The following is a 12825-nucleotide window of genomic DNA, read 5'->3' as shown; positions in this document are numbered from 1 at the left end:
CACCATCTGTTGAAAATGCTGTCTTTTTTCCACTGTATGGTTTTACCTCCTTTGTCAAAGATCAAGTGGCCGTAGGTGTGTGGGTTCATTTCTGGGTCTTCAATTCTGTTCCATTGATCTACATGCCTGTCACTGTACCAATACCATGCAGTTTTTAATCTCAATTGCTCTGTAGAACAGCTTAAGGTCCGGGATTGTGATTCCACCAGAGGTTCCTTTATTGTTGAGAATAATTTTGGCTATCCTGGGTTTTTTGTTGTTCCAGATGAGCTTGAAAATTGCTCTTTCTAAATCTGTGAAGAATTGAGTTGGAATGTTGATGGGGATTGCATTGAATCTGTAGATTGCCTTCAGTAAGATGGCCATTTTTACTATGTTAATCTTGCCAATCCACGAGCATGGGAGATCTTTGGAAGATGGAAACTTTTACCCAGCTGTTCCCTATTCTCCACCTGCAAGTTGAGTGACCACAGGTAGAAGCTGACCCTCCCACTCTATGCGGTCAGTCAGAAGTTCTTGATTTGACTTCACATTTTTTTGAGCCCATACTTCTTCCTCGTATGTCCACTGCCTTGGGTACCTGGCCTCTACATACTAAATACTCTGTCCAGTAGTCAGATTTCCTTGGAATCTAGGAGATTCTTCCAAGATCCTGTATACCACAGACCAGAGACCATAAATGCTGAGGTTCTTTATAAGAAATGGTGCAATGCTTGCATCTAACCATTTGGTCTTTCCAAATCTTAAATCCTCTCTAGGTTCTGGATAATAGCCACTACAGTGCAAATGCTAAACAACTATGCTATTTAGTAGTAAGGGGAAACTCTCAACTATTTCTTTTTATGTGTTTTTGTTTGTTTGTTTTGGTACAGTTTCCCCACATGTCTTGAAGTTTGCCTAGAACTTTCTATTACTTTGTATATTTCTGATGTATGAATGGTTGCAGATGACACAAGCCCACCATACAACATATAATGGTCTTCCTAGATTCTAATCATAAATCTGCCTATGTGAACATTCCCTGGAGTTATGTTTTTTCAAGCACAGATCTGATCAAGTCATTCCTGGTCTTACAAACCTTTTAGTCTCTATTCTTGTCTACAAGACGTTTCATGGCCCTGTAATGTGATATCTTTCTGCAGTAGTCCTCTTTCTGAAAACCTGACCAAAGCACACATTTCAGTTTCTCTGAATTATTAATTCTCTCAACATGCCATACTTTTCCTAGCTTCTCTGTAAATGTGGAAGCTTTTGTCTCTTCCAGGATCCCTCCTTTTCTTTCTTTGGGTGCTAGTGTGAATGTGTGTGTGTGTGTGTGTGTGTGTGTGTGTGTGTGTGTGTACATCAGTGTGCACACATGCAGACTCTTGAGATATATATTAGGTACCTTTCTCAATTAGTCTTCATCTTATTTTTTGAGACAGCATCTCTTACTATACCTGGAGTTCATTGGCTCACCTAGACTGGCTATCTGTATAACAGGACTGTCTCTGCTTCCCTAGCACTAGGAGTGTGAGCATTTGTCAGTGTGCTTGGTTTTAGTATGAGTGCCAGAGATTGAACTGGTGTCGTCAACCTTTTCCGGCACATACTTTACTTACTGAACTGTCTCAATACCTTTGAGTTTCCTCTTTCTTGACAAATATCAACTGTTGGACAGTCTTGGTTTTTTTCTCCTTTCTTCTGTGATATTTCCCATATGAATTTTCATGTACCTATAAAGAGTGTTTGTAATTGTTTCTTTGGATGTTGCCTTCACTAATGTAAAAACTTCCCTAAAGATAAAAATGTTGTTTTGACAATTATGGTATTGAATAGTTATGATTAAAGTCCATGGAAGAAGGAAGCAGAAATGTTTTGAGTTGAAGCCTAGCCTGTACTTCACAATGACAATTTGTTTCAAAATTTTAAAATGTCTTTGTCCTTTTCTTTATCTATGTCTTCCCAGACATAGCTGCCTGGCTCATGATGTTGTCTGCAATACATAAAACAGATAGTAGCATATAATAGGGAGTCTCAGAAATGGATAGTGAATGAGCAGAATGTTGAAACTCTAATACAGGGGTCTTTGTGACCATCATGGCCAGCAGAGTAATGTTCTGTGGGAAGCAAGAAAGCAGTTCAGTTCAGCATGAGTAAGTACCTAATGTTGATTCAAACTTTGGGAGTCTTACCCTGCGAAACTTATTTTAGGTATATTTAAGCAATGCTCAATTTGGTAAAAACTTCCCAGGTGATAATTAACTCAATCCCATGTGCACAATAAAGCAAACATAAATCTCTTTGAAGAACAAAGTAAGTTAAACGAAGATCAGATATACTACATCAAAACTCTTTGTAAAATTGACACCTTCCATACAGATGGGTTCTGTAGATTGACTGAGAAAAACAAGCTTATGAAAGAGGCTGAGGGAGGGTCCAGTGTAGTCTTACCCACAGAGATCTCACAAAGGTAAGCAGGCTATTAATTTCTTCTCCCAGACTTCTAGGTGGATGACAGGCTATGTATTCCTCTCTTTGAAGGAACAACCCTGTGTATTTAACATTCCAGGTTCCCCTAGTCCTTATCTATGAGTACAAAGACCTCCTTGCCTCCCATACTCTAATTAACAGAATCAAGTCCAGATTATAATTCTAATTACTTCTGAGGCATCTAAACTATAAGGATAATATGCAATGCTCTGTTGGCAACTTTGAGAACTGTTGTGCTCTGACTGCTGCGTTGACTCAGAATTTATCTATAACCACTGCAGTGAGATATAATTCACAGGCATTTACAACTCAGTGGATTTTTTAGCAGACTCACAATGTTCTATAAACATAATCATAACCTAACTTTAGAACATTCCCATCACCCTTAAAAGAAATCCTAAATCTTTGGCAATCTTCTTTACTTTCTGTCTATAGATTTACCAGTTTTGGAGATTGCATATGAGTGTAATCTATGATGTGTGGGTTTTTGTGACTTGCACCTTTCAAAGTTCATCTATTTTGAAGCACATTTCAACACTTCACTCACTGCCACTGCCAATTATCATCCATTATGTGGGCAGGCCACTTTTGCCTTCCTATGCAGTCATTGAGGCAGGATTAGCTGCTGTGAATAATGTATCCATGACCATTTGGATGCATGTGTGGTTTTATTCTGCAGAATAGGTCTAGAGGTGTAAGGTTTCTGTGTTTCCAAATGGATACACTTGTATCCACTTCCAAACAGTGTACATTTGACCAATGCTTCCATACCTTCTCTATTGCTGTTGTGGTGTTAAAATTAATTTCACAACATTGTGGTTTTTACAGCTTCAAGAGCCTTATGAACGTTCCCCAACTAACCCTGAGTTTATGCACTGTCTTCAAGTCTATAGGGAAGTTAAAGATGTTGGTATACCTGGATATGTCAAAAAACAGGATAGAAACAGTTGACATGGATATTTCTGGATGTGAAGCCCTCGAGGACCTCTTACTATCATCCAATATGTTGCAACAGCTGCCTGACTCAATAGGTGAGGATGTAACATTATGTCATGAGTAATTATGTCAAATGTACACTTTTCTTTTTTGGCAGTCTAAGTTGTTTATGCATATAGATAATATACTATTAGCTTGACATTAATTAATTAGCAAATTTACCCTGCAAGATCATAAAACAGTATATTACAAATACCTTAAAATGAACAGTTAACTTTAGCTGCCAAATCCAACTCTCTTCCTAGTAAATTGGTATATCTTTAAATTATTAAATGTCCTGAATTGCACAGTGTTGTCATTAGAAGTAAGAGTTTAGGTTTAGAGTTATTTGGTAATAGTGGGTGTATTTTAGCATTGAAATAACAGATAAATAACACAAAAATGTGTAAATATAAATTAGATTCTTAGTTCCATTATTTTTAAAAGACACATTGTCCTTAATGTGTTATAAGATGCTTGTCAGTAGAAATAACTAAGTATAGCATGCACACTAGAGATTTTTATGAATTTTATGAGTAAAGTTATAAAGAACTGAGTAATGAGTAATTCTCTTATATTCTTCCTATTGCTTTTGAGATGTCTCGGGTAGGAGAATAAACATCAATTCACTTAACTTTGAAATGGGGATTTTAACCTATTTGCAGTAGGTGTGCCATGTATTCAGCAACTTGCTAATGTTTCTGGAAGTTAAGTCACAGGCCAAGTAGCCCAATGGGAGGGAAACTTGATGACAGGGCAGTTTTCCTGTTCCCTTCTGTATTTTATCACCACTTTAACCGTTCCTTCAGGCTGATAGAGAATACTGGTTTTAACAAAAATCACACTAGTTTTTCTCGTAAATTGGCTGATTTTTTTATTTACATAATCAACACATTTTCAACAGTGTTTCTTCAACCATCAGATGTACCAGAAATCTCCATTAAACTTCTCATTTCCCAGCTGCATCTCATGAGGTTCTAGTACAGTGAGGATATTGGGCTCTGATCTGAATGTCAGTCACCTTACACGAAACTTGTGAGCAGATGAGTAGAGGAAGAGCTGTTGTGTGTACTGCAATATTGTAGCTTTTCAGCTACAAAGAGCATCGCCTGATCACACAGCAGAGTGGCAGTGTATGGCTACACCTTCAGCTCCGCTCCATATAACTGAAAATGCATAGGCAAATAGATTGATTCAGTTTACCCATAGCTGCATACTCAGTGTTGAGACTGTGTATCTGGCCTCTAAGAAGAATATTTATCTGATAATTTTAAAAATCCCACAAGTGTGAAAGAAAAATGAAGTTAAATAAGCATGTTAAAAATGAAAATGTGTCCACTTAAAAAGAGATAAAATTTATACCTTGTAAAGCACCAGAGGACAGGAAATTGAAAATAATCCAAACAGAAGACAAAAGAAAAGAAGTTATAGTGATCATAGAATAGAAAACAGTGGGATCAAGTGTCCTAAACCACAGAAAAAGCAGCTCAGAAACACTAGTTACCCACTGAACTGTCCTTTGTATCTCAGTAAAGTTTCAAAGGAAATTGTATCTGTGTGTTTGCCCAGAGCCTGGTTAGAGACACAGACCAGCCTTCCTTGAGGAGTTCCCCTAATGACAAACAAATCTTAAAGCTTTCTTCTAAGTCCCACTGTAGCGGACGAGCTACAATGTTGCAACACACACCACAGACATCAACTGGAGGAGAAATGGCACCTCCTCTTTTTCATTAGAACATGGATCATCTATTGAGCCACCACCAATTTTAAAAATAATAGATAAGAATTTCCACAAAATTAATAAAATAAAATACAACTAAAACAAAATTTCCATTTCTGTTATGAGTCCTGCAGCTGAGAGTCAGTTGACAGAGGCACACCCAGTAAGCACTCTTACTTGTGCATGATTCCTCCATGTGCTGCTTCCACAAAGAGTGAAATGTTTTCTACTCATTCCTCTTTCTGACTATTTTAATTTTTAAACAACTCTTCAAATAGCAAGGAAAAACAGTAAAACGGGATACATTTTTTTTCAAACTATGATCACTTTGTAATTAGAGCACAGGTTTAACTGTCAAGATACCTGAGTTCAAGTTGCTTGCCAGCTGTGTGACTTTCAAAAAGACACATATTTCTGTGCTCCATTAGCTCATTACTCTGTATGAGTAGCACCATGTGCTCATTTTGAGGAGCTCACTAGTTAACACAATGTTATTAGAAAGGCTCTGACATACCAAGTATTCAATCAATGGCAGTTCCTATAAGAACTTAGACTTGGGGAGTACACAGCCATTTGCTTTCAAAGCACTATTACAATGTACACAAATGCCAGATAAATGTCTACTTTAATAAAAAAGCTATTTTAATGTTTCATACATTCATATTAATTATATATCTATACAAGAATATCTACAATCACAATAATAGTTCTCATCCTTTTTGCCAACATTTCAAAGGAGCATATAAAAAGATAGAACACAGGGAGAACAAACACGGGAGGAAGAAAAAGATACACGCCTTGGTGAAGATGGTGGTTGGCCCACAATCAGAGTCCTACCAAGGCTCTAAATCAGTCCAGATTAAATGCTTGGGTAGCACAAGAGCATTAGAATGGCCCTGTGAACATAAATCCACAAACTCTAGCAAAGCCGAAAGGACTGGATTGCCTCTCCTGTAAAGATTCACATGAGAGCCATGTCTCCAATCTGCACAGAAAACATTTGCCTAAATCAAAACCCACCTCATATTTCCCTCACAATTGCATCATATTAGAGGCCTCCGATCTTCTGGAAAAGCATGTGGTGACCTAGTTTCCTGGTTTCTGCACAGCCTTCTGCCATCCACCCTCAGCTTCTTGTGATCTAGCATAGAGGTAAAGAAGCTCAACAACACTCCCATAGCTCCACTGGTCAGCTGGAGCATAGCAGTCCACTTAGGGCAGTGAGCTACAAAATATTCTACTGTGATCCATGGCTCCACTCATAAACAAGCTTGGGTGTCCTTTTACATCCCAGAGCCGATGTTTCAAAACATATGCTAGGGGAGTTAAAATGATTCAGATACCTTTTAAACAGAGATGAATGGACCAGTAGATGTTCAGACTGGTACGATAAATTTGCACAATGTGAATGTCATGTTTCCCATATGCTATTGTTTTCAAACTGATGAATTAAGCTCCTATGTTTCAGGTATTTTGTTATAAGAACCTGACAGCAAGGACACTCCTCTTCACTTCTGAAGAAAATGTAACTGTACTGAAATCTCAAGTCACCCACAGCTTTACTTCATGTGACTTCCTCTGGCTTTTAAAAAAAAAACTATCAGAATACTAAAAAGGGTGACATGACCTGACACAATGTCCACAAAGCATTAGCATCAACACTGATATGCATGGGGGGACATAAACACAGAGAGAAACATACACAGATACACAAACACACATACACACACACACACACGTGCATGCACAATTTCAGGACAGTTTCAGAGGATCCAATTTTCATATTACTATATCAAAAAATCCTAGAAAAACTTTGTTAAAGAAAATGGTTTAATTTTCTTAAAATTGGCATTCCTCAAAAGACATTTGATCATGAATTTAACATTTTTGTGACAAACTTTCTGTAGGACACAGTAATCTATAACATATATACATAGTTCCCATATAAAGCAAAAGCTAGCCCAGTACTAATGTTCTGTCCTTGGGTTTGGGTATTTAAGTCACATTGATTTGCAGGCTGAATAATGGATGAATAAGAGGGGTGATTTTGCCAAAAGTGGTTGTTCTCCCATTACTGTGTAGTGATTGCACATTAAGGTGATAGTAGAACATGCCATAAAAAGTATGAAGGGCATGGATTAGACAGTGAAAATTAAGGAGTTATGGAGCTAAGGCTATAGCTGAAGGTTAAAGTACTTGCCAGACAAGTGAGGACTAGACTTTAGATCCCAAGCACCCATATGAATGGTAGTCCACTTATAATCTGAGCCTCAGAAGGTGGAGAAAGATCCTAGAGCAAGCCTGCAAGCCAGATAAATAAGAATCAGCCAGGTCTAAGTAAGATAGAGATAACTGGTCTCAACAAAGAAAGAAGGTATAAGATCAATCCTAGAAGACTCCAGGGACCAACCTTGGCCTCCTCACACATGCACACATGCAAGCACACATGGACAAAAGCATATACAACTCTCACACATACACACGAAAAAGATAGTTCTAGCATTAATCCCTGGCCAGCTCTCTGTGATGATTAAAAATCACACCGTTTTTGTCCCAACACTGATCAAGTTCAACATTTCTGGAATCTCAGAGAGCATGACTCATGTGTGGTCATTTTCCAAGTCTATAATCATAAGAACTTCATTGCAGGACTTTCATTACCTCTTGTTGGCTGTTACACTCCATTTAGATCTGTTTCCAGTCTGTAACACAACTAGAAAATTAGTTATTGATGCTTAGGGATTAATTCAATATTAAATCTCAGCTGACTCAAAATGTTTTTACTAGTCCATTTGCAGAAGAACAAGAAAAGCAGATGTGGGTGCATCTCTTGACAAGTGTGTGAGCTTGTCTTCTCTGATGTTATTTATTCCCATTGACATGTGAATTTTTACAACAAAACCCAAAGCTAGTCTTTTTCTGCTTGTGTGCTGCAATATGTAGAACATGGCCAGTCAAAACACCATATATTCATCATGACTGATCCACTGATTTCCTTCTATGCCATTTCTTGCTCTGAGGTATTAGTAACATTTATTCTCTGTTTCAGGATTGCTGAAAAAGCTAACAACTCTAAAAGTAGATGACAATCAACTTACAATGCTACCCAACACAATCGGAAAGTAAGTACCAAACCAGCCTATCAGCTTGGATGTGACAAGCAATATCAAAACAGAGCTGCAGATCCTTCATTTACACTGTATTCCATTTGACCAATGTTTGTATACATCTTATACATACTTTATATTTGACCACTGAATCAGCTACTGCTATAAAGCATAATGAAAAATAGCCAATCATGAACCTTTCTTAAGCAAGTGATAATCAGATCTGCAATTATACTTTTAATAGTATTTTCCAGAAAGTATCAATCTGATTTCTTTTTACTGAGTAGCAGATATAAATTCAGTTAAATATTTCTTGTAAAAGGGAATCAAGTTTTTAAGTACTAGTAATATGTATATATTTTGTAAATATAGAAGCTTGGTATATGTTTTGATTCCAAAGAGAAAAGAATTTGCTTATCCAACATTTAAAAAAAAAAAAAAAAAAACCCTTGGGCTGGATAGATGATTTAGCAGTTAAGAGCACTGACTGCTCCTCTAGAAGTCCTGAGTTCAATTCCCAGCAATGGCTCACAACCATCTGTAATGGAATCCAATGCCCTCTTCTGATGTGTCTGAAGACAGCAACAGTGTATTCACATATATATAAATAAATAAACTTTTTAAAAAATCTCGAAGATAAAAATCTCAACATTGCCTTAAAGGAGAAAATATACTGCACATTTTTTATTAACTGATTTGAATTTAAATTGCTAATAGCATTTGGTTTACAATACATTATAGACTATGTATGTTCTGTTTCACTGAAGTGATTTTATTGACAATGTATGAAATGAAATATCAGAACAAGATATCTCCAGCCTGAAGTCATGTGGGATCATTCCTTCAAGGGCATCCCATCAGGTTTTGGCTGCCTCTCCCTGGCATATACTCAAAGAAAAAAAGATTCAGTTAAAAAAAAAGACTATGTTTATTACTACTAAGGATACTTGACAGAGCCACCACCACTACAGGATAGAGGGTGAATTTATCCCTGCCTTTTCTTGTCCCATCTATCCTCTGCCAAGTGGATAACTAGCCATTTGTCTGGAAAGTTTCACCTCTAAAGAGTGAACATTTCAAAAATTTAAATTTACACATTCTATTTTGGAGACCAGTAAAAACCTCAAACATTGACAAAATATCCAGACCATCCAGTATGCTTCTATAGTTACTTCCATTTCTCATAACAGAGAGAAATGTGGTTCTTTGAAGTTTGAATAAAGCAATTTTCCTGATCAGTCTGATTTTCTTCAAAATTTACTTCCCAATTATATGCTTAGGCACTGATCTTTCTTCACTGGGTCAAACGCAAGAGAACTGAATTCAAAATCACTTATCCCCACAAAGGCTGTGATTGGCATTTTGCCTACAACTTTGCATTTTTTATACAAACTAATTCCTTTTCTTTTTTTTGAAGACAAGAGATTGGATAAGACAAGTGTGGGCACGGGAGAACTGCTTTCTCGGCAGGAAAAGACACCTGGCTTTGGTCTCCCAGAGAAGTAGCTCCTGCCCATAAGTGTGGTTCTCAACCTCTATTGGCCTCTTATTGCCTGAGGGATAGACTAGGTTCTGGAGTCTGGTTTAATCCCAGACGTACTTAGGACCAGTTCTTGCCCAAGCTGACAGTCCACACCCTAAGCTTCAGCATCTGCCCAGTGCAAGATTTGGCTCATGCTAGTTGGTGTAGGACTATGCCTCTCTACCTCCTTCCCAACAGCCAGGTAGTATTGCACAAACTTAACTAGAGATGGCCTTTGAGATTAGTCATCATCAGCATTTACTCAGGTTCCTTGACTTACAAATGAGGAGAAACCTGAGCTGGTCAAAAGGTAACTCAATATAGGCATTTATACTACTGTGTTCAAAAGGACCAGACTCATGATCACCAGTCAGCCATCAGCTCTCAAGTTGGTTTATAGGTAGTAAAAAAAGCAACACAATATCTACAAGTACCAACAAGATAGAGCACTGACTCTCCAGGTTGAAACTGCAGGTTCTTATGAAATTCTCAGATGCCACAAAGCCAGAAGAAACACTTGTGCTGGATGAAAGAAGCAATAGCTAAGAGTTGAGCAGGGCAGGTGCCTCCTAAAGGAGACACGGTGCTTTTACTGACTGTTTGCCAGTATTGCCTTTGATCACCATGGACTGTGTAGACACAGAGATTCACTCTCAGGCTACAGTAACTAGTTAGTCGAGTGTTCTTAGGCCCAGGCATCACCACTAGTGGGGCTTACAAGACAATGACCATGAAGAAGTCTAATTTATGATGAAAGGATAAAGTTGCTATCCTAGAGAAATGTGTTCTGAAGAGTACCTGAAGATTCACAGTTAACTGAGAAAACAGAGTACCTAGAAGTCCATGGTCACAGGCTTGCACCCTCTAGTGTATGTTCCCAGTGCCACTTCCAGGCTTTGCTGTCACATGACACTCTCCCTACAGCATACCTCAAGAACCAAAAAACACTATCACCTAACATTACCCTCTCTAGTCCTAGACTCTCTTTCTGGTGTCAGAGTACTATGTGCAGTAGCCACTTGTGCTGGTCCATCATTATGAGAAAATCACTTAAAAGAGGAAGTTTGTTTTGTCTGACAGCATAAGTGGGTTCAATGAATGGTCACATGGCTCTGTTGCTCTGATCCTGTGATGCAGTAGAACACTGTGAGTGTCAGAAAAGCAAAGCTGCTTAACTCACGGTAGCTCAGAAGCAGAGTAAGAGGAAGGGAATGGGGACAACATACTCTTGAATATTCCCCACATGGACCCACCTCCTAAAGCTTCTACCACTTTAGTGACCCATTAGTCTATAGATCCATCCATGCATAAGTCCATTTACAGGGTTAGAACCCCCATGATCCAGCTGCTTCCCAGAGCTCTGCCAATAACACACTACACAAGGACTGTAGCCTTCAGCAATTTGGAGAAACATTTCACAGTCAACCATAAATGCCAGCCTCCTTTCCTCCCTGGCAAACTGTAGACTTTGCCCCACAACTTCCTGAAAATCTATAGGCAGTTAGTGGTTGCTGGAGAAGGTAGAGACATTATTTTCAGTGTCAGCTTCCGATAAGTTGTCCATACTTCTGTAATGAGAGGGTTACTCATGCTTCTGTAGACATTCCTAATTAAACTCCATGGTTTACAAAGAGAAGAGAGAGAGAAAGTGAAAAAGTACAGGCTTTATTGATATGGATTCTATGCCAATTACTGGAGAAACTACCAGTTAATGCTATAAAGTTAAGAATGCTCTTGATGAAATAAAACACAGGTTACACTGGCCTGACTATGTCAACTGACACACATCAGTCCCACTGCTCTTCCTGTTTCTAGGTTTCCCTTGTTCTCAACTTCCATTGAGACAAACTTTGTCTAACTCCTTGGTCCTATCTTATGTTACCTGGAATAGTCTCTACTATTCTTCCTAAGACTTACTGCTTTGTATCTTGTAAGTCTGTGCCTTTAAACTGCAACATCCATCACAGGCTCCTGGGAATCCTATTTAATAGACAATCTCTGGTCTAATAGGAATAATAGGGCTTAGAGTTCTGTATCGATCCCAGTTGTCCAAGAGACATCTGATACACAGACAGCCCTGAGTATCAAGGTTCTAGACCTGAGTTTAGACATCACCTGCTTGTGATTCCTTTACACTGCTTATGGAAATGTCCACCATAAAATGTTCTTTTTCCCTATGGTTCCTTCATGGAAGTGCTACCAGGCCTGGCTTTTGCATTCCATTCCTCTCAGTCTATTACAGTTTATTTTATAGATTATCTTACTCTTCAGTTCCAACTCATAAATTGCATAATGAATCTCAATTAAGGTAGTTTTTAAATCCCAGCTTCAAAATTGTATAAAGCTTCTACAAATGATGGTACCTAATTTGCTTTTGGTAAATTGTTCCTCTGGAGTTCTCTGTGGATCTGTGCTTGTTGTTAAGAGGTAGAGAGTATGAAGCTGAAAGGGTAGGTAATAGATGTGTCTTTCTATTTAGAAATCTAATGTTCTGATTTTTCACTAATTGCCTTGACTCAGAATGAAAATACAAAATGAAAAAATGGGGAAATTATGCAAGTGAAGTGTGTGCCAGGTTAATACATACTTAATTTTCTTCTTGCTAAAATTGGTAACTCTCCTAAAAATGTGAAAGATACTTACCAAAGATAAATGGGAACACTTAATTCAAAGGTTGATGGCTGGGTTTACAGGGGCAAAGGTTGAGAATTCCATCACAATAACTTGTTTTTCAGAGATATTTAGTGTTATTACATTACTTTCATTATTGTTTCGGGGAAGAAATAAGGAAAGTGTCAGTAGATTGGACTAACTCCTTTAAAACTAACTTGAAAATCAGTACTGACTATAACAGAAATAAAACAATGGCACTCCTTTTCCTAGAATTTTGGTTTTAGTTTTGTTGAGGGAGTATTTGTTTTACTTGATTTGGTTTGGTTTGGTTGGGTTAAGTTTGGCTTGACTTGACTTGGCTTGGCTTGGCGTGGCTTGGCTTGGCTGGGATGGGATGGGATGGGATGGGATGGGAT

The 12825-nt window shown here is 38.1% G+C and overlaps 1 protein-coding gene across 16 annotated transcripts in view; it reads left to right on the top strand.

Moving 5' to 3' along the window:
• Positions 1 to 12825, top strand: part of Lrrc7 (leucine rich repeat containing 7) — a 483929-nt gene that overhangs the window by 364224 nt on the left and 106880 nt on the right. For 14 of the 16 annotated variants that reach the window (XM_031375980.1, XM_031375979.1, XM_031375984.1 and 11 more), the window contains 2 exons: positions 3359 to 3503; positions 8217 to 8289. In XM_031375980.1, the coding sequence (XP_031231840.1) occupies positions 3359 to 3503; positions 8217 to 8289 (218 nt within the window). Of the gene's footprint in view, positions 1 to 3358; positions 3504 to 8216; positions 8290 to 12825 lie in introns of those variants that run through there. The other 2 variants (XM_031375990.1, XM_031375993.1) reach the window with 2 other exon arrangements.

This window comes from Mastomys coucha, unplaced genomic scaffold (genome assembly GCF_008632895.1).
Source record: "Mastomys coucha isolate ucsf_1 unplaced genomic scaffold, UCSF_Mcou_1 pScaffold16, whole genome shotgun sequence".
In the NCBI taxonomy this organism is placed as follows: Eukaryota; Metazoa; Chordata; class Mammalia; order Rodentia; family Muridae; genus Mastomys; species Mastomys coucha.
This window is presented reverse-complemented; position numbering and strand designations above follow the sequence as displayed.